Genomic DNA, 22,518 nt, shown 5'->3' on the forward strand with positions numbered 1-22,518 from the left:
GCCCATAGCTCAGATAGGCAAAAGCCAGATAATAAAAAGTCCTTGGATTTTGGAGTTTGGCTTTTATTGTGTAGACAGTTCAGCGAGAAAACTGTATGGTATGATCTGACTTTTCAGGCACTGAATATCAGAGGAAAAGATTGCCAAGGTCACTGAGGCTTGGATCTGAGTTACATGGCTCCCTGAAATTTAGAATGTCCAGTGAAGAATATTTTTTAATATTCAAAAACTGACTTGGTGGTCAAAGAGGTAAAGCAAAGAAGAAAGCTTTGTGTATAATTGATTAGAAGAGAAACAGAAGTACTAATACATACAAAAAAATTGGAAACTGGAAGGAATTTCAAATGTTGCTTAGGTCAAGTGCTCTTTTTGATGATGAGGACTAACTCCTAGGTCTTATTCTCCAGTGTGTTACCTGCTTCCTGCAAATCTGTCTTCATGTTTTAGCTAATGGCTTATATGTTTTATTGGCCTTTATTGCAGTCAACACTTTTCTTCACACCAGAATTATTTTCATGATATCTTTAACAGTCATCCTATTAAAGAATATGGGGATACCAACTCTTTACCAGTTTTGCTTTATAAAAATAATTTAGAAGAACTAATCTCTTTGAAGTTCTTCCAAGTTTTTTTTTTTTTTTAATTTCAACAAGTCACATTTTCAATTTTAATTGTTGAGGGGGAAAATTACCTATATTCTTAATTTCAACCATTATAGTAGCACATAAAAAAGATCTTTGAATTATATGTTAAAAACTCAAGGACTGGGGATATAGCTCAGTTGGTAGAGAGCTTGCCTTGCATTCACAAGACCCTGGGTTCAATCCCCAGGACCGCCCCTGCCTCCCCTCCCCCCAAAAACCAGTTATAGTTGAAGCACTTTTTATCTTCATTTACTACCAGGAGGCTGAACTTGGTTTTGTTCCTTTTCCAGTTTACAGAAGTTAGGAATTTGAGTTCTGAGATGATCATTATCTCCTTCCCTGACCTTTTCTGTCCTTCCCCTAATTATGTAAAATTTGCTCTGATTTAGTGGTCTTCATCAGTAAGAGTCATCACCTATGTTCTATTTTGCATGTGTTTCTTCTTGTCCTCATTTATTCAAAAGTTTTTGTCTGGAAGGATACTTATTGAAAAATTTGACTTAAAAGGTAAAAAAGATATTAAGAAAAATATTATTCTCAAGGCTTGAATTTCCTGTCACCCCATAACTGTCACTCAGTGAAGTAGCACTCTCAGCACCTAATTTGAAAGAATAGAGATATTGTAAAGGAGTAGAAAAATAAGGAATAGTGAGAAATAGGAAACACCTGAATATTATTTCTAAGGGGAAAGAAAAATTGGAGATACTCCTTAACCTGATGCATTGTTGATTTAAAGATTTGAGATGATAGAAATTGCAGTGATCATCTAAAAAATGAAGTCTTCAGAAATCTTCATGTTAAGTAAGATAAGATAAATCTTCATGTTACATCAAAAGACAAGTATCACATGTTTTCTCACATATGTAGACTCTAGGAGAAACAAACAAAAAAATGACAATATAAAAGTAGAAGGGGGACTATTAGGAGAGGGAGAGGGAAGAAAGTAATTGAAGGTAATGGGGAGGGTGGATATGCTCAAAGTATATTATATCCATGTATGAAAATGTCACAAAATAGCCCATTTTATAAAACTAATATGCACTAGTAATTAGAAATGTGTGTGCATGCTGAAAAATAAGAAAAAAATGAAGTCTTTCTAAATTTGGCAGACTTTCCAAAAATAATCCAACTAAAGAAACTTTTCATTTTTCTTTATAGTACATTTGCAATCAGAAATAATCAGAATGTTGTATTGCTATGTTTCAGAGTTTTGTATTTTTTGTTTATTTGAAGTTGTTAAAAGGGAAAAATGTTCTTGGGTTAAAATGTATATTCCAGTTGGGTGCAGTAGTGCATACCTGTAATCCCAGCAACTTTGGAGACATGAGGCAGGAGGATCACAAGTTCGAGGCCAGTCTAGATAACTTAGTGTTACCTTGTCTCAAAAATTAGGAAGGGGAGCGGAGATGTGGCTCACTGTAGAGCGCCCCTGGGTGCAATCCCTAGTACTGGGTGGGGGAAGTACCTTCCAGTTTTTCAGCTGGGAACTTGTTTTAATGACCCTAATAGCAAAAATGGAGACCACTAAAATTATATAGCTTGTGTGTGCACAATATTGGCAAATTTGTAAAATATATTTTAGCACATTTTCAGTATGTCTTTTTTTTTTTTTTTTTTTAGAATTTTAATATTTATTATTTTTTAGTTATCAGCGGACACAACATCTTTTGTTTGTATGTGGTGCTGAGGATCGAACCCCGGGCCGCACGCATGCCAGGCGAGCGCGCTACAGCTTGAGCCACATCCCCAGCCCCTCAGTATGTCTTTTCTCCAATGGAAAATTGATGGAGAGACTGTGGAAATGGAAAAACAGGTCACCTGGTCAGTGCATTGATGGAGATCTGTCTCATGATTCTTAGATTGTGGACATGATGGGGTTTAGGATCTGCCTCATATGTTGAGATTAAATTTATAATTTCTGTAAAAAGCCTGGCACAATAGTATTCAATGAATGTTATAGTATACGATAAAGAAAAACACTGAAGATGACTCAGCAAATTCCTACAGCTGTGGGCTAGTCCCTTAATGGGCAAGATTGACTATGTACCCAATTTGTGAAGGGTACCTTTCCAAGTTCTAGGGATACAGAAAGATATGTTGAATCATATTTTTATTTGTTGGTGGCTAGAAAGGGACTTTTTCATATTATATCACTATCTCTCTTTTTGAGGGGGGAGTTATCAGGGATTGAACTCAGGGGCACTCAACACAGAGTCACATCCCCAGCTCTTTTTTGTATTTTCTTTAGAGACAGAGTCTCACTGAGTTGCTTAGCACCTTATTTTTTTTTAAAATTTAATTTGTTATATATAATAGCAAAATGCATTAGAATTCATATTACACATATAGAGCACAATTTTTCATATCTCTGGTTGTACACAGAGTAGAGTGACATCATCCGTGTGTTCATACATGTACTTAGGGTAATGATGTCCATCTCATTACACCATCTTTCCCACCCCCATGCTCCTTCCTTTCCCCTCTCTCCCCCTTGCCCTATATATAGAGTTCCTCTAATTCTCCAGTGCTCCACCCCCAACCCCATTATGAACCAGCATCCTTAAATCAGAGGGAAATGAGGAAAACTACCCCATTTATAATTTCTTCAAAAAAATTAAAATATTTGGGAATCAACTTAATGAAAGAGGTGAAAGACCTCTACAACAAAAACTACAGAATGCTAAAAAAGGAAATTAAAGAAGACTTTAGAAAATGAAAAGGTCTACCTTGTTCTTGGATAGGCAGAATTAATATTGTCAAAATGACCATACTACCAAAAGCACTATATAGATTTAATGCAATTCCAATCAAAATACCAATGACATACATTCCTCATAGAAATAGCAAAAGCAGTCATGAAATTCATCTGGAGAAATAAAGAGACCCATAATAGCTAAAGCAATCAGCAAGAGGAGTGAAGCAGGTGGCATCAGTATACTAGACCTTAAACTGTACTACAGAGCCGTAGTAACAAAAACAGCAGGGTTTTGGCACCAAAATAGACTTGTAGACAATGGTACAGAATAGAGGACACAGAGACAAACCCACATAATTACAGTTATCTTATATTAGACAAAGGCTTCTAAAATGTCATGCCTCATTTTTGCTGAGGCTGGCTTTGAACTCTTGATCCTCCAGCCTCAGCCTCCTAAGCTGTGAGATTGATCACAGGTGTGTGACGCCACACCCAGCATATCATTATCTCTTCATAAATTATTGGGAGTTAGTCAAGAATTTTAGGCCCAGTTTACAGATGAGGAATTTGGTGCTTTGAGAATTTGTGAATCGCTGTTAAGTTCAGTAGCCAGAGTTTCTAACCAAAGTCTTCTGACTTTATCTGCAATTTGAAAAAAAGTGTCCACTAAATGTTAAATATCATATAAAAATACGCCCAAATTAATGATGTAGAAATATAGCGACTAGGGTCAATGGCAAAACCTGTGGAGAGATTGATGAGACTTGATGTGGATATGAAATGAGAGGTAAGCCTTGGAGGAGTGGCTGGGAACAGGGAGAAGTTGGGAAAGTGCTAAGAGCAGTGTTTGCGTGGGAAGACTGTACGTGTATGGTTCCTTTAGTTAGCAATGTGTGGATGAATCTTGCTGGGAGTAGATTAGAGCCAGTAGATGTAATAATTTCAAGGCCAGGTTGTGAATTTATCATTGTTGCTTATTGGCAATGATTTAGAAGGTTTATGAAAAGAGGAGATAATTTAGGATGAAACATAGAAATATTTTAATTTTTAAGGTCATAGGAGGATTCCCTAAACAATTTTTGTATAGGGATAACTCATGCTTAGTTTCTCAATAAGTAAACACCTTTGACAAAGGTGACAAATCAAAAAATTCAGATTTATAATAACTCTTTCTTCACATGATGGATTGGCAGCCTGTTCTTTCACCTAATCTATTTTAAAAAAGCATGTATCTTTGAGACCTTTGATTACAGAATATTCTAGCACTTATCTGGTTTCTACTGGGAAATCTAGACAAACAGAAAATTTTCATACTTGATAAAAAAAAAAAGTTCACTAGGAGTTTTGTTTCTCCCTTCTTTCCTTGTATCTGTCTCTCTGTACCCCTGCTTTGAACTATCTGGATTGAACGGTTTCAACTGTGTTTCTTTTGGCTATAAGGACTGTCAGAAAAATACTTGGCTCATTTTTAAGCATCATATATTTTATGAGTTTAATTGACAGAAAAAAATATGCCCAAGTGATGTCATGTCTGAAGGGTAAGCGAGGGGAAACCTAAAACCTCAAATCTTGGTGAAAGTACTGTTAGCCCAGACCTTGGAACCATAAATAACTAGTACAGTTCTGCCAAATTGTGTGACATGCCCCATTGGTGTTGCCTTCCAGTTGGATTCAACCCTTACATCAGCTTCCAAGAGAGATCTAATTACTATATTTATAGGTAGATATTAGTTTATTATCTGAATAGTTTGAAAGACTGAAAATACTTTTTGCAAGGGTGGGGGGACTCATTTTTTAATAATTGCCATTATGACCTAGATAATATGAATCTCACAAATGTTGACATGTAAGTTCTATAAAAGGCTTTTGAAAACTTTTTTTTTGCCAGACTCTGGGAGAGCATGATTAGGTCAGTTCAGGAAACATTTATTCAAGGTTCTACAGTAATATGCAGTCTTTGTGCAGTAGAAGTATAGAGGGAGAGACAGATGTGTACATAACTCCATACTAGAATCTGCCTAAATGCCTGCAAATATATATGTGTTACTGAGACAGCAGATGGATAATCAAGACTTAGGTCATCTCTGGGTGAAGAACAGCTTCCATTTTTTAGTGTTTACTAAGTACTTGGGGCTTTATAGATTTAGATCTCTGAACAAATTCAGTGTTTCTTACCAAGCTTTTTGCTGAGGAGGTTTTTCTATTATGCTCCCAGATTATCATATGCACACCGCTTATCACTTAGGCTTATGTTTATTATCAGTGTGCTTTATATTCCTATGAGGGAGCAGCTCAAAATTACTGTAACTTCCTTTGTTGGACTGACTGTTGATCGATAGTGGTTTTAGGACAGGAAGACATGGCTTTAACCAGAAATTTAACGAGCATAATGAATTCAGGCTATGAGCCTGTATCTGGCAAGAGATATTTCTGTGTATCTAATCCTTACCTGTGAACTCAAGTACTCTATAAAGGCTGCTTTTGTATTGTGCTTCCAGGTTGTTTGAATTTTGCTGATTGTAACATCCAGACCTTGTGGAGAAATGGAGTAGATTGGGAAGACAAAGTTGAGTTGGTGTATTTTTGGTCCTTTTTGAAAGCCATTTCGCTGGCCTCTGTGTCTGACCTAGCACTGGATAGTATGTTAAGCTTGATAGTATGTTAACCTCTCCCAACCTTAAGGCTGGTATTAAGATGAGCTGGTGCCTGAATCCTGTAGAAATGTTCCCAATTTTATTGAGAGCAACATGTGAATCTTGTATAAGATTTTCCCACTGTTTTGTAGTTTATTTTCCTGATGACTATGCCTACTTTTGGGGCATATAGCCTCTTGATGAGAGAACCATGTCCTTTGGGAGCTTATGTTGTTAACTTGAGATTGTGTTCCTGGGTCATGGTCATTCTTGTTTCTTCAAAGCAGTTATTATTTTCCATTGACAGATTTAAGCAAATCCAAAAGAGCTATGTCTCTGGGTTTTCTTGGCTGGTCTGGACTTCCTTTTGTCATCTTGAGTCAAAAATTTAGGTTTGGCTTGCCTGGTGGGAGCTCACTAATCAGTCATTCTGAAGGACTCTCAAAACAGAAATACCTTCCTTCCTTGTAGTATGTGCTGCTGGTGCCATGTGTTTCTTGGCAGATTTATTGTCAACTATGAAGTACATGGTGCAGGTGGCAAATGCCACCATAGTACCAAATGAGAAATATTCTGTATAGGCTACATGAGAGATGTATACAAAGATTGTTGTTTCTTATGCCTACTTATTTGCATTGACTTAGCACTTGTTCATTAATTATTACTTCACATAAAGTTAAGTACTGTGTGTGAAGTAGTTACATGTGTGTGCATGTTAAAATATATTTAAAACTAATATAAGTGATTAGAATAGCTTCAGTTTGGTTTTCATCTTCAGTTTTATGATGTTTCCACATTCAAAAGGCTTTGTGAATTCTGAATGGCAGTTCTTCCAAGACAGGATCTTGTGGTTAAATGCTGGGATAAAATGTATGGTTTTAGCCTAGTCCTTGGGGAAATAGCAGGCAATTCTCGAAGTTGATACTGAAGAAAGCCTGAGAATTTTGGTGCTGTTAGTTTTCCTCCATATTCCTAAATATCTCTTCCCTATTACTTTTCCTTCATATGGTAGGGCCTCCAAAAATTAAATTCAGGGCTGTTTTCTGCTTCTGGAGACACCCCCGCTTTTTTGTACATAGGCATCTGGACCCCTAAAATTCTGCTTGCCAGCCTAGGAGAAGAAAGGCTCTGAGAGTGAACTATCTAATCAGCCTTGGGGCTTCGGGGTTTTCACAGTCCCTCTGTCAGTATCACATTCCCTTTGAAACTGGGACATCCTCACATCTTAGGGAACCTGCTCCAAGTCACCAGAGACCTAGTTGTTCCTGTACCTCTTCCACCTTCTCCCATCAACTTGAAAGCATTGTTACACTTCAGAATGAGTAGGCAGACAGCACACAATCTCTGAAAGTCTGTTAGGATGGAAAAGGTTGAAGAAGGGCCTTTGAAAATGCTCTCCTCCATAAAAATGTTGAGGAAGGAGGTTAAAAAAATATTGCCAGAATAAGCTTTTTCAGAAGTTTAGAAATTAAGTAAAGTTTTGAGGCAACGGGGAGTATCTCTGCAAGGAAAGAAAAAAAAAAAAAAAAACCAGAAAAGAAAACCTGGAATCTCAGTAAGAACATCAAGCTTTATGGCATTTGACTTGCTGTATTCCCATCCCCTTCTCTCTCTAGTTCACAGTAGCCTTGTAAGCCAGGAGCTGCCATCACAGTGGAAACCTGCAACCTGGCAGGGAACTGAATGGAGTGGGAGCTCATTCAAAACCCCTCTCACTCTTCTCCTCTCCCTTCCCCTCCTTTTCTCCATACTTCTCCCCCTTCCCCTTCTGCTGCCTCCTCCTCCACCTCCATTAAGCTGTGATGTATGTGAGATCTGAGAACTACTGGAGAAGAGAAAGAGGACCCAGGGGAGTGTATTGTCTCAGAAGCCAATTTCAAATCTCAGTGAAGGGAAAGAGTACCATTAGCTGTTGACAGAGTCTGGGATCAGGCAAGACAAATTACAAAGGAGGGTTCTGAATAAACCTTATTTGCCTCGATTATCCATGGAGACTTGGAGAAACTGATGCTTCTCACTTTATTTATTTATAAATAAATCACAATGAATTGGAGGGACAATCTCCAATTTGATTCTGTTCAGATAGTCTCTGTTTTAAATGAAGATTCACAATAGCTTCAGAAGAAAATATAGTAATGGATTTCACTTTTGGTAATTAAGTAGCTGAATACATACAAAAGATATTAGTTTACCACAGAGGCCCCATACCTCCCACTGAGCCACCTGCTTAATCCCCATAATCTCCACTAGGATGATCACTGCTTATGAAAGGAGAAGACTAGTAGTTTAGCCTAAAGGGCTGTGACATAGCACCGGATGCAGGCCACCTTATCTGTCCTTTCAAAGATAGTGTGTTGAATCATATGAACTTAATTATGAAATAGTAGTTTGTATAGATTACTTGGCTGTTGGTTTCTTTTGAGCTGTTGGAATTTTTTTAATGGGTGACAGATAACTGCTGTGATATTCGAGCCCTGCCTAAATGAATCAGTGTGACTCACACTTGGTAGTCAGTTACCCTCATCCTTTTTCTGTAGAAACAGTTAATCACTGTGTTCAGCCTATCAACATCTAGGCAGACATTTACAATGCCAGGAAAAAAAGATTTTCAAAGCTGATTTTTCCTAATGATACTTGATTCGTTTGTCATATGTGTTGTTATAGGTTTTAGTCTCTTCATAGAAATCTGAAAATTTGCTCGTGAGGGTACAATGGGACTACCTTCTACCTAGAGTTCTCTAGGAGCCAGGTGCTTGGGGTAGGAAGGACATTATGATTGTGGTAGCTTGTTAGCTGTCTCTTGAAAAGTAGATTTATACCTAGACCATCTAAAAGAGTTTTTCAATATACTTTGCTTTTTCTTTTTTTGGAAAATTAATACACATCCATTTTATTTAGCCTGTAAAAATATAGACAAAAATCACAAATGAAAGTAACTTATAATTCTACTGTTGAATAAGACAGGGATATTTTAAATCTACATTGGTAATATTTCATGATTATGCCCATTTTCATGTCAACTTTATGATACTTGTCTCTCAGTTTCTCTATTCCTTTCATATTTAGTTGTTGACTGACAGCTCCATTTAAAAACAACTTTTGAGTAGGTCTGTGTTAACTCAGTCAAATCTATCTTGATTAAGAAATGGTTGACTATGAGATGATTTTAAGGACAGTGCTTTGCAAATAGTGTTCTCACTTGAAAAGATGTGACTACCATTGCTCCACCATGTTATCCTGTGTTGGTGGGTATATAAGGGTTGTTATTGGGTTCATATGCATCACTTTCTAAATGCAGTGAAATAGGCAGGCTGTGGACAGAGCATATCTCAATACAGGCACTAGCTATGTACTTACCCATTCTTCCCTAAACTCCATGATAAGTCCTTGAGGACAGAAGCAATATCCTTATCTTTCATTTTTCTTTGACAGTTTTGCAGAGTTTAGGATAAACAGTAGGTGTTTAATAAAACCAACTTAAAGATTTGGGTTGACTTTCTGTGACTGATGGAGGGAACCAGAGCCCATTTCCTTTAGATTGCTCACCTTGTCCAATTGTCTTTGTAGTGATAAAGTAGTAAAGTGACCAATAAATTGTGAGTGACTTGGGGGATCTATTAAAACTATCTCCTAAGGGAAGTGTTGATTCAATAGTATCAACATCGTGTATTGAAACTAAATTTAAAATTGCACCCCCCCCACTCGCCCTGAAAGAATAATTAAAGCACACAAACCAAATATCTAAGTACAAAGATTGTGAAGTTCCATAGGATGTGTATGTTAAAGAATAGATTGACGTACGTTAATTCGTGGCTTTCTCTGATATCTGTATCTATTTACATAATCCCAAATTGCATTCCTAGAAAATACTTTGTATTTTTAGCGGTAAAGAATTATGGCATTTTCCAGGATGCTTTTATTTAACAGGAGGAAATTCTTTTATAATGAGGATTCAAAAATGTAGAATACATCCCTACTTTCCTGATCAGTGATGTATGAAATTAAGATTTGAAAAGAAAACCTTGCTTACAAAATGGTTTGATCATCCACTGTGTTCTGCAGTAGATGATCAGATCTGTTTGCATCAAATAAGTCTTAATCCTTTGTGGTAAAATAATTAGACAAGTCAGGAAATTACATCTATATAGGATTGAAGTAGAAAATGCTGTCAGGATGACTGGATAGGAATGTTAGGGAAGAAACTGTCCTGCACAGATGGCTGTAGGCGGTAGCTTTTTTATGCGATAACCCAGCAGATTGTTGATGAGTCAAGTTGATGAGAAACAATTTGTAGAAAGTAATTGCCCTGACTCCTAGTGGGGAGTCATGGGGTGGAGTCTATTCAAAACTCTTCTTATTTTCCACGGGGATGTAACTTCTTAGGGCTTCAGTTTACTTATCTGTATAAGAAAAGGTGTAGAGTCAATGATAAGGATCTCATCTGGATGTCAGTACTATGATTCTGTTGTTATTGGTTGTGGCGTTGGGTTTTAAAAATTTGTAATGATATGATTTTAAACATACAAGTTCAGATATTCCCTATTATTTCTATTCTATTTTTCTTTTCTTTTTTTGATGGGGGGCAGGGGTGGGTACCAGGGATTTAACTCAGGGGCACTCAACCACCGAGCCACATCCCCAGCCCTTTTTTTGTATTTTATTTAGAGACAGGGTCTCACTGAGTTGCTTAGTGCCTTGCTGCTGCTAAGGCTGGCTTTGAACTCACAATCCTTCTGCCTCAGCTTCCCAAACAGCTGGGATTACAGGCGTGTGCCGCACTGTACGTCTATTTTTCTATAATTGAAAAATTAGAGAAAATAACATTTAAAAAATATTTTTGTTTAGTTGTAGATGGAGAAATACCTTTATTTATTTATTTATATGTGGTGCTGAGGATCGAATCCAGGGCTCCTCATGTGTTAGGCAAGCGCTCTACTACTGATACACAACCTCAGCCTGAGAAAATAATTTTGAAAACAAATAACATTCATTTTAGAAAAAGTTTAGCTGTATTGTTTTAGCATTAAATATCATTCATAAACGCTCATTGTTTTTGTTGATGTCTTGTATATTTTCTAAATTCTTTAAATATGAATAAGTCTGCATATTAAATATATTATCTTGACCCAGAAAAATATATTTGAGGCTTAGCCACAAAATACAACATGTGGAAGTCTTTTCTGTAATATGCAGTATGTAGTATATTATTCTAATTATTTTTTGTGGTTTCTGCATTGTGAAAAATAGTGGTAAATACATTATGGCTTCTTAGAGATTTGGTACAGCATATATCAAGAATTGGCTCAATAAAGAAATGAATGTGCTATATTACTTTACACATTTGAGGAAACAATGAAATGTGTAGGCTTGCTTAACTTTAATTAAGATTTTTTTTTGGGGGGGGGCGCGGGGAAGTGAAGCAGAAATAAAGAAAGGTATAGAGGAAACTAACCAATCTTCCTTAGAGAGTAGTTTGCTTTGATAATCATCACCATGCATAAATATACTTTAGCAAAGGGAAATCTGAAATCCTCTTTGCTTTTTAAATTTCCGGTGACTTCATTTTAGGTTAGTGGTTGTTGCCTTTAATTAAAAATGAAAACTATGCTTCAAATAAACTAACATGTATATAATAGGTGATTCCATTAAAGAAATATAAAGCTGAGATTAAAATAACTGTATGTAGGGGAAAGGAAGAATCTAAGAGCATCATGTAGGCTTAGGATGGATTGGCTGCATGGACATTTTAGAAGTTGTGCCACTGTGTGTGAGACTCCGAGACATGTGTCAACAGTCATGCTGGGTTATGGATGAGTGACACATTTTAAAGTTGAATTTTAGATGCTGAAGTTGGTCTTACTTACACCAAAACCCCAACTTGTTTGTTTAATCTCAATTTTTTTGCTTTTGCATTCAGAACTGAGTGGAGTCAGCTTCTTTGCTGAGATTTTATTTCAAAATATAAAACAAGCAGAAAGTCCCTTAATGGAGCTACCTTCTCAAAATTAGTGTGAGCAAACTACATTTTACACATTCAGGTTTAGTGAGACAAGTGATTGATCAAAGTGCTTTTCAAAAATGTATTTGGTTCACTACCAGCCTTATTTGAAAGAATTATCCATGTTTGGTAGTTTTTGAATAGAAAATGAAATTTCTGTTCAGCCAAACAATATTAAACTTTGAAATTTTTTTTTTTTTTAGTTATACATGGACACAATATCTTTGTTTAGTTATTTTTATGTGGTGCTGAGGATCAAACCTAGTGCCTCACGTGTGAGAGACAAGCGCTCTGCCACTGGGCCACAACCCCAGCCCCTAGACTTTTTAAAAAATCCTAATTTGTTATATATGACAGCTGAATGCATTCCAACTCACATTACACATATAGAGCACAATTTTTCATGTCTCTGGCTGTACACAAAGTAGAGTCACACCATTCGTGTCTTCATACATGTACTTAAGGTAATGATGTCCCATCTCATTCCACCGTCTTTCCTGCCCCCATGCCCTCTTCCTTTCCCTCCATCCCCTTTGCCCTATCTAAAGTTTCTCCATTCCTCCCATGATTCCGCCCCCCCCCCCATCCCCATTGTGGATCAGCATCCTCATATCAGAGAAAACATTCAGCATTTGTTTTTTGGGGGATTGGCTAACTTCACTTAGCATAATATTCTCCAACTCCATCCATTTACCTGTAAGTGCTGTGATTTTATTCTCTTTTAATGTTGAGTAATATTCCATTGTGTATATACACCACAGTTTTTTTATCCATTCATCTACTGAAGGGCATCAAGGTTGGTTCCACAATTTTGCTATTTTGAATTGTGCTGCTATAAACATTAGCTGTGTCTCTGTTGTACACTGATTTTAAGTCCTTCGGGTATAACAAAGGAGTGAGACAGGTGGGTCAAATGGTGGTTTCCTTCCAATTTTTCCAAGGAATCTTCATACTGCACCAATTTGCAGTACTACCAGGAATATGTGAATGTGCCTTTCCCCCCATATCTTCACCAAAACTTGTTGGTTGTTTGTATTCTTAATAGCTGCCATTCTGACTGGAGTAAGATAAAATCTTAGAGAAGTTTTGATTTGCATTTCTCTAATTGCTAAATATGTTGATTAGGCCCCAACTTCCTTAATAAGACTCCTATACCACAAGAAATAAAATCAAGAATCAATAAATGGGATGGATTCAAACTAAAAAGCTTCTTCTCAGCAAAAGACACCATTCGTGAGGTGAATAGAGAGCCTACAGAATGGGAGCAAATTTTACATGCACATCAGAGCACTAATCTCCAGGATATATAAAGAACTCAAAAATATCATGATTTGATGAGAAGCTATTAAAAACTCAAAAAACCAAATAACTCAATCAATAAATGGGCCAAGGAACTGAACAGATACTTAGCAGAAGAGGACATACAGTCAGTCAACAAATATACAATATTAGACTTTTGATAGAGATTTCTCCTTTCTCCTCCTCCTCCTCCTCCTCCTCTTTAAATAATTTAAAGTTTGTATTAAAGCTCTCAATGTTATCATCTTTTCTACATGCACCATGTTAATTTGTCAATCTAATATCACAGTGACACTTTAAAGTCACTAATAAATGTCTAGGAGTAATTCCCAAAGCAGGGACACCTGAAAGCAGTAGTTTGTGCAATTATAATTAGGACAAATAATTGGGGGCCTAGGTCTAAGCTAAGTGTCACCCCCTCCCTTGTTAATAGCAGAGATTGCCTATGCATACCTCGTGTGGCCTGCTGATAGGAGGCTGGGATTGTTACTCAATCTCACATACAGTTTGATTTGTTATTACTGTGAGAGGGGTTGTCTTTCATTGTCTGTAGGTATCTGGCATGAAAATCTCATCACCAGTCCTCAGAAACATGTGGGCTTCACAGTCTATGGAAATAGCTTTGTGGTGATGGGTTTGTTGTTGGTGTTCTTAACCCGCAGTCCTTATGTAAGTGTGGGTTAATGAAGAAAATAATATCCGTTTTTTACAGTACACGTGCCTATGCTAAGAAAGAAACCTATGTTTGTGTTTCTGTTTTTATTTGTAGATATAATACTTTGCCCAGCAGAAGAACTCTGAAGAATTCAAGATTAGTGAGTAAGAAAGATGACGTTCATGTCTGCATCATGTGTTTACGTGCCATCATGAATTACCAGGTATGCTTGTGCTTCTGGGCCCTGAAAGAAGTCGGAATTCATCAGACTTGGGTCTTGTTCTCTTTGGCTTCTCTGTGTTCTTTCTATCTGAAGTAAATATCATGATTTGATGAGAAGCTATTAAAAAAGAGAGGTCTGGTTCATTCTAATGCTCCAGATTTAACTTATTGCTGTGATATTTTAATTAGTATTTATAATTTGTATTTTTTTTCCTCTTTTATTTTTGGTACCAGGGATTGAACCTAGGGACATTTAACCATGGAGCTACATCCCCAGCCCCTTTTATATTTTAATTAGAGACAGGGTTTCATTAAGTTGCTTAGGGCCTCTAAGTTGCTGAGGCTGGCTTTGAACTCTCAATCCTTCCTGCCTCAGCCTTCTGAGCTTCTGGGATTACAGGTGTGTGCCACTGAGCCTGGCCTATAATTTTTAGTTATTTAAAGGAAAGGTGATTTTCTTCTATAGTGGTCGAGTTGCCTAGATATCTTGGTAAATGCTTGTAATCACGGAGCACAGAGTAAACCACTGGCTGTAGACAATAATGGAAGAGCACCTGCCACTATGAGTGGGTCAGTGTTTCCCAAAGGCTGGAAAGTGAACAAGAAGTTACAAGGAGTTGGACTTAGTGGTTCCTAATCTTTATACAAAGCACCTGGTGGATCCTTGTTAAAAGTACAGATTCCCCTTCAGGTGGTAGTGAAACAGGTTGAGGCTGCTTAGAAGCAGTGCAGCCTGTGGTTTGAGTTAATCCTAACAGTACAGAGGAAGGTAGAGCCTGGAGGACCCGAGGTGAACTGACAGGGTTACATGTGTAGGTAAGCAAACCAAGGGTATGCATTAGAAACAGTAGGGTTCAAATATAAAAAGAAATTTTATTTGTATTGATATGGATGCCACAGGTAAGTTCAATTGGAAATAGAAACAAATACACAACTAGAGGATCCATGTTAGTGTTCAAACCCAACATAAGGTTGCTGAATTGAATTTAAGAAGGGAAACATTCATTTGTTCCTTCTCTAAATCAGTAGATATCTTTTACACACACACACACACACACACACACACACACAAACATTCTCATTAATTATACAGGACAGTAAAATGCATTTTGATACATCATACATAAATGGAGTATAACTTCTCATTTGTCTGGTTGTACATAATGTAGAGTTACACAGGTTATGTAATCATATATGCACATAGGGCAGTAATGTCCAATTCATTCTACAATTATTCCTATCCCCATGTCCCTTCCTTTCCCTTCACTCCCCTCTGTCTCATCCAAATTACCAATGCTCCCCTCCCCCTTTATTGTGAATTAGCATCCGCATATTGAGAAAACATTCCCTCATTGGTTCTTTGGAATTGGCTTATTCACTTAGCATAATATTCTCTAGTTCCATCCATTTACTGGCAAATATCATAATATTATTCTTCTTTAAGGTTGAGTAATATTCCATTGTGTATATATACCACATTTTCTTTGTCATTCATCTATTGAAGGCCATCTAGATTGGTTCCATAGTTTAGCTATTATGAATTGTGCTGCTATAAACATTAATGTAGCTGTATCACTGTAGTATGCTGACTTTAAGTTCTTGGGGTATAAACTTAGGAGTGGGATGCCTGCATCAAATGGTGGTTCCATTTCAAGTTTGATAGCTTTTGTATTTTGTCAGACAGAGCCTCTGTTCTAGTCACTGAGAATACAGCATTAAGTGAATTAGTGGCCCAGGGAACTAACTTTTAAGAGAGAGTGAGCAGATAACAAAATAAATTGATAAATTATATGGTGTTTCATATAATAATGATGATAAAGTGAAATGAAGGCTGAATCATGGTTTTACAAAGGTAGGCTTTTAAACTTATGAACCCAAGTAAATCTCAAAGCACCCTTATCATTGATACTATCATTGATAGTGTTATTCTCCCCATTTTACTTACAAAGAAACTGAAACACAGAAGTTAAGTAATTTTCCCAAAATCATAAAGCAAATAAGTGGCAAGGTTAGGCTTTGAACTCAGAGAACCATTACTAAGCATTGCAAAAAACAATCAGGAAATAGGAAGTTCTTAAGATGTATATGCATGTTTAAATAAGCTAGCTAGGAAAGTGTCACTGAGGAGATAACATTTAATCAGAACTTGAATTAGGCAACAAAGGGAAGGTTAGAATAAATCTGGTTTTCCCAAGGTGCAGAATGGAGATCAGGTTGGCTGGATCAGAATGAGGAACGAGAAGAGTAGAAGGTAAAGACAGAAGTATCAGAGAACTGCTTATGTAGGACTTCATAGGTCAGGGAAAGGACACTGGTCTTGTTGAAAGGGAAAAGCTAGTAAATATGATGCTTGCATTTAATATGATGAGTTTGGCTGCTGTGCTTAGAATTGACCTTGGAGGGCAAAGGCAAGGGGGTGTACACCATTTAGGAGGCTATTGGCAGTAATTTTGGTGAGCATTGATGGTGTATGAATCAGGATTATAGGAGCAGAGTTGAGAGATGGTCAGATTCTGGTTTTATTTTGATGGTAAAGGCAGTGGCATTAAGTATGTGGTGAGAGAGTAGGCGAGGAGAGGAGGTGGTACTAAGGCTTTCATCCTGGGTACCTATAAGATTGGGTTGTCATTCACTAAGAAGGAGAAGGCTACAGGATGATAAAATTGGAGGAAGATCATTTGGAGTTCCATTTGGTAGATTTTAACTTTGAGATATGCATTAGTCCTCCAAATAGTGATTTAAGTGTAGTTGAGTATGTTAGTTTAGATTCCAAGACAGAGGTCTGGGCTGGAGATATAAATTTTTTTAAAAAATATTCCTAGTTGTCAATGGATTTTTAAATTTTATTTATTTATATGTGGTGCTAAGAATCATATCCAGTGCCTCACAAGTGCTAGGCAAGTGCTCCTCCACTGAGCTACAAATTTGAGACTAGTTAGCACATAGAGCATTTAGGAAACTAGGAGTATGAATGAAATCTGTGGGGCCAACAGAGAAGTAAAGAGGTCCAAATTATGAACCGTGGGACACTCCATTTAAATGTTTAAGAGATGAGGAAAAACTAGTTCACCGGAGAAGTAGCCAGGAAGGTAGAGCTATCTGAAGGCCATGTTTCAAGGAGAAAGGAATGCTCCACTTTGTCTAATGCTCCCAAGTTGAGTGTGGTGGCTCATGTCTATAATACAGTGACTTGGGAGGGTGAGGCAGGAGAATCCCAAGTTCCAGGCCAGCTTGGCAACTTGGTGAAACACTGTTTACCAATTAAAAAACAAAAGAGACTGGGACTGGGGATATAGCTCAGTGGTAGAATGCTTGCCTAGCATGTGCCAGGTTCCGGGTTTGGTATCCCTATTACTGAAAGAAGAAAAATGTTGCTGCTGAATCATGTAAGATGAGTGAGGCCACTGACTAACAAAATGTCGGTCATTGGTGATATTGGCAAGAATAGATTCAGAGGTATGTTGGTCAGCTTTTCATCACTGTGACCAAAAGACCAGACAAGAACAACTTAGAGGGTAGAAAAGTTTATTTTGGGCTCATGGTTTAATAGATTCAGTTCATGATTGGCCAACTCCACTACTCTGGGCTTGAGGTGAGAAAGAACATCTGGTGGAAGGGTGTGACACAGGAAGGCTGCTCAGCTCATGGCAGCCAGGAAGCCAAGAGAGCACAAGGAGCCATGAACAAGTACATCATCCCCAAGGACACCCCCCCTCCCTCCAGTGACCTGCTTCTTCGAGCCAAGTCCCATGTCTACACTTACACAGTAATCCATTCAAATTACTAATCCGACAAATAGATGAATCCATGATTGTGTTGCAACTGCCATAATCTCATTGTTTTGTTTAACATTCCTGTATAGTCTACTGTGAGCTTTTCTGGGAACCACCTCACATCCAAACTGTAACAAGTGGGCTGTGGAGTAAAATGCCTGGTGGGAGTGGATTCAACAGCAAATGAGAGGAATCAGAGATCCTGAGTATTTGGGGGGAATTTTGTTGTAAGGATAACAGAAACGAGAGGAGGCAGCTAGACTCATTGTGGTATCAAAGAGGGTTTTGTTGCAGTCATTTTAAGATAAGAGCATTTTTCATGATGTTTTTATGTTCATGATAATGAATTAGTAGACAGGGAAAGGTGATGGTGAGTGGAGGAATTTCTGTAGCATATATTTTTGAGGAGGTGAGAGGGAATGAAATCAAGGACTTAAGTGCAGGGATTAGCCTCAAATGAAGGCATGGAAGAGTTCATTTGTGGAAAGAGGTGAGGAGGTTAACCATAGATCTTTGTGTGGGGGTGATATGGTTGGAGCTTTTGGAAGGATTTTCTGATTGCATACATTTTTCTCAGTGTAAGAGGAAATAGTTCAAAAGCTGACAGTAAATTTAGGAGAGAGAAGGTAATTCCTCAATTTAGTAGAATCAAATTTCTTAAGCTTGTTCTTTGTTTTGTTTTTTTTTTTATTCATATTTTTTCATTTATTCATTTTAGAGATATTCTGTAATCTTAGGTTCATTTGGAAATTTTATAAATTTAAAATATTTCATGACAACTTTGACATTTTAACTATATTCCTGCACAATTAGTATTTTAATGACCATATGTATTTATAATGTAGAGTACAAATACAATTACATTTTCTTCATTTATTTCATGTTTTCCAGAAAATAATGTTCTTTTGAGAAACAGAACCAATAGGATATGTTTGTATATACGTGTATATATGTACACACACACATACACACACACACACACACACACAGAATGATTTACTTTAAGGAATGATGGAAACTGTCAAGTTCAAAATCTGCAGGCCAGAAAAGTGTTATAGTTCAAGTTCAAAAACGCAGTCTATCCACAGATTTCTCTCAGGGGAGGTCAGCGATTTTCTTAAGGTCTTAAAATAAGTGGATGAGGCCCACTTACATAATGAAGGCCCATCTACTTTCTTGGGGTGTACTGATTTAAATATTAATCCCATCCAAAAACAAAATACCTTCAAAGAAATATCTAGAATCATGTTTGATCAAGTATCTGGGTACCACAGCCTACTCAGGTTGACATGTAAAATTGATCATTATAGCAAGCTACTTAATATGAGCTTTCACTTATTGTTATACTTTACTAAAAGTGAAATTGAGATACAAATGCAGATTTTTAAGTAAAATTTCCTTAAAATAGGAAGCTATTTTAGGACTTAAGCTTGTTCTTTGTGTAGAAGGGTGATATAACATACCTCAGAGAAAGACAGGTTTTCTAGGCCCTTGGTTCTGGTAGCCATTGCCCAGAGAAGGGACTTGATGGAGCGATTCCTAACTGCTGAGTGAAGTCACCCTGGAAGCTTAAAAATTTTTAGATTCCAGGGCTCTGTTATTGAGATTCAGACCAAATTAACCTGGGTGGATCTTGGGGAATCAATTAGTGCTTTGTTTTGCCTTTCAAAGGATTGAATGAGGAGGCTGAGTTGAGAATCCCTTGGATAGGGCTTTTTTACTAATTTTTTTGGGGTGGGGGACACTGGGGATTGAACTCAGGAGACTTGGTCACTGAGCCACATCCCCAGCCCTTTTTTGTATTTTATTTAGAGACAGGGTCTCACTGAGTTGCTTAGTCCTTGCTTTTGTTAAGGCTGGCTTTGAACTTTCGATCCTCCCATCTCGGCCTCCCTAGCCACTGGGATTACAGGCCATGTGCCACTGTGCCTGGCCTTTTCACTATTTTAATAATAAAAAAAAATGTGTAACTTATGTATATATGGGAAGATAAGCCTTTGATGATGGGATCCCTGATATTTTCAATACAGAAATATGTTTTGACAATAATGTGCATTTATGATGACCTCATTTATGATAGTGTATCATTGTTACATGAGATAGAACCTTCAGATTTTTTGTTTTTAATTAATATTGACTGTCTCCTAACCTATTTCCTAATGCTTTTTTGTTTTTTTTCTCCCACATTTCAGTATGGTTTCAACATGGTCATGTCTCATCCACATGCTGTTAATGAGATTGCACTAAGCTTAAACAACAAGAATCCCAGGTGAGCTTCCTTTGTACTGTAAGTCTAAATCTAACTAGAGCTAGTCAACACTTAACAAAAGTTAAAATTTTGAAACTCTCAGGTGTGGTTTGCTGAAATAAGACTGACTGTAAAGTACTTGGCTGTGTGGATTTTTTTCCTTTCAGCCAAGTTACATCTTTACATGGGGCAGAGTTGAGCACCTGGTGACAACTTTAGCCATTCACTTTGCTCCTTAAGCTTTTATTCCTTTCTAGGTCTGGTATTAAGCATCTTTGCTGCTAAATTGGTGGAGAGAATTAAGTTGTAAGTGTGTCCAGACATGGGGACTAGGAAAGTCTTAAAATACTAATAGCTAATTAAAACCACCATTTCTTATCCACATTTTGCTTCCTAACTTTACATACGTACCTTTAGTTAACAAATAGAAAAACAAATGAACAAATATGCAGATTTCTTTAATATTTGTTTTCTTTAAAGACCAGACACATAGATTAATTGCCTTACAGATTACCAAAGAAGTCTCTCATCAACAGTTTCTCTTTTGGTTATCTTGAGCTTTTCCAACCTGGTGAGGTATTCTGTTTCAAATGTATAGTTGCCTTCCCTGAGATACAATATATAAACTGAGTATCTAGAAACTGTTAATTCACCTTAAAAATATGATTGTAAATTAGGCCTTTCTAGGAATGTAATGCAGTGTGTAAAGAATACTTAAATATTGAGTAGTATTTCTTAAAACTTCCCCTGAATAAATCTACAACTTAGTGATTTCTTACTTTCTTTATTAAAATCCTAGCTAGTCATGTCTCTGCCTTCCACTATAGAAAAGTTATTATTCATTTTTCTTAAGACAGTTGATATTGTAGAATATCAGAACAGTCTTTGTTAAGAGGTTGGCAATAGTTTTTATTCCAGAACAAAGATGAAATACTAAAGTGATCTTACGGTGAAGAAACAATGCCATTTCTTTTTCGACACTGTATTTACAAACTTAGAATGATCTCTAGATTCTCCTTTCAAAAATATTTCAGATGGAGTTTTATTTTCTTGAGTCAGAGAAAATATTTTTGCACTAGTACAGCTGTAATGCAACTCCTCCCAGATCTCCTGCATATGAAGAAGTGATAGAAACTTGTGTGGTCATATGGGATTTTAATGGATCTATCTGCATGTGAGCAGATTTGAAGTGTAAAACATAAATTTGAGTTGATTTTTGAGCTTTCTCATGTTATGCCTCTGACTCTAAAACCAGGAAGAATATTCAGTTGGTACTTTTGTGTGTGTGTATTCTCATGTTTCCTATTGTTTTTAGCTCATCAGTAAAATTTTTTCAGCTCTGTTGCTCTGAGTCACCCAATAATTTGACTGAAAGAATTAGTTTTTATTAGTGAAATTCATAAATTTTGGGTGTAGGAAGCTTGCCTTCCACATTTGCTGTTTTAGACAAAGCACATATCGAAAAGTCGGTAAAGTTTTCAAAAAGTGATTTAATATAACTATGGAACAGAATAAAGGTTTAAAAAGCACAAGGGAAAATGATGATTATTCTCATATTCATCTTGGAGGCAGGAGTAGCTGACTCACCATGTCATTTTCACCGATCTGTGTTTTTCTTTTTTCTTCTTGTTTTGACAGAACAAAAGCCCTTGTCTTAGAACTGTTGGCAGCCGTTTGTCTTGTCAGAGGAGGGCACGAAATCATTTTATCAGCTTTTGATAACTTCAAGGAGGTAGGATGCACTACAGTTTAATAAGCCTGCTCACTCAAAGAGCTCATATTGGGATATCCTCAAGCAGAATGACTTTACTTCTTCATTCGTTCTAGGATCCTAAGAGTGTAATCGCTGATTTTCTAATATATCACCGAGAGGAAAGGCGTGAAGCTAGCCTATATATCTTAAATTTGGGTGTTTTGTTTCTACCATAACTTAATGATATTTGCAGTACAATATTTTCATTTGAGGAATATGAAATGGCCAGTTTGAAAACAGATTTTGTTACATGCATATGGTTTTCCTTAGGGTTGAAAATATGTAGATAATATCCTATGAATTTTATGAACTTTTTCATCAGAGTTGCTTCTCCCAAATAGTATTTTATTATAATTGCTTTGTTGGATGCTATGAAAAACCTGTCAAATAAATATAGACACTTAGTTCAGGAGTTTGTGATTTTACTAATTAAGTGGTCCTGTCACAAAATTATAAAGTAGTGGACATGCATTGTTGAATGTGAAGACTGAGTTCAAAAAAAGAAACCATTACACATTGATAATATGATACCAAGAATTCTGTCCCAAAGTATCAAGACATCTCAGCTGTGATAATACCAGTCTCCCTTAGGGGTAGT

At 36.9% G+C, this 22,518-nt stretch overlaps 1 protein-coding gene across 8 annotated transcripts in view; it reads left to right on the forward strand.

Annotated features, from left to right (window-relative positions):
• The window catches only part of Fmnl2 (formin like 2), a 284,823-nt gene that overhangs the window by 204,768 nt on the left and 57,537 nt on the right, over positions 1-22,518 (forward strand). For all 8 annotated transcript variants that reach the window (XM_048812271.1, XM_048812267.1, XM_048812274.1 and 5 more), the window contains exons 7-9: positions 14,039-14,147; positions 20,112-20,188; positions 21,806-21,899. In XM_048812271.1, the coding sequence (XP_048668228.1) occupies positions 14,039-14,147; positions 20,112-20,188; positions 21,806-21,899 (280 nt within the window). The remainder of the gene's footprint in view (positions 1-14,038; positions 14,148-20,111; positions 20,189-21,805; positions 21,900-22,518) is intronic.

The sequence above is a fragment of the Marmota marmota genome, unplaced genomic scaffold, assembly GCF_001458135.2.
Source record: "Marmota marmota marmota unplaced genomic scaffold, marMar, whole genome shotgun sequence".
In the NCBI taxonomy this organism is placed as follows: Eukaryota; Metazoa; Chordata; class Mammalia; order Rodentia; family Sciuridae; genus Marmota; species Marmota marmota.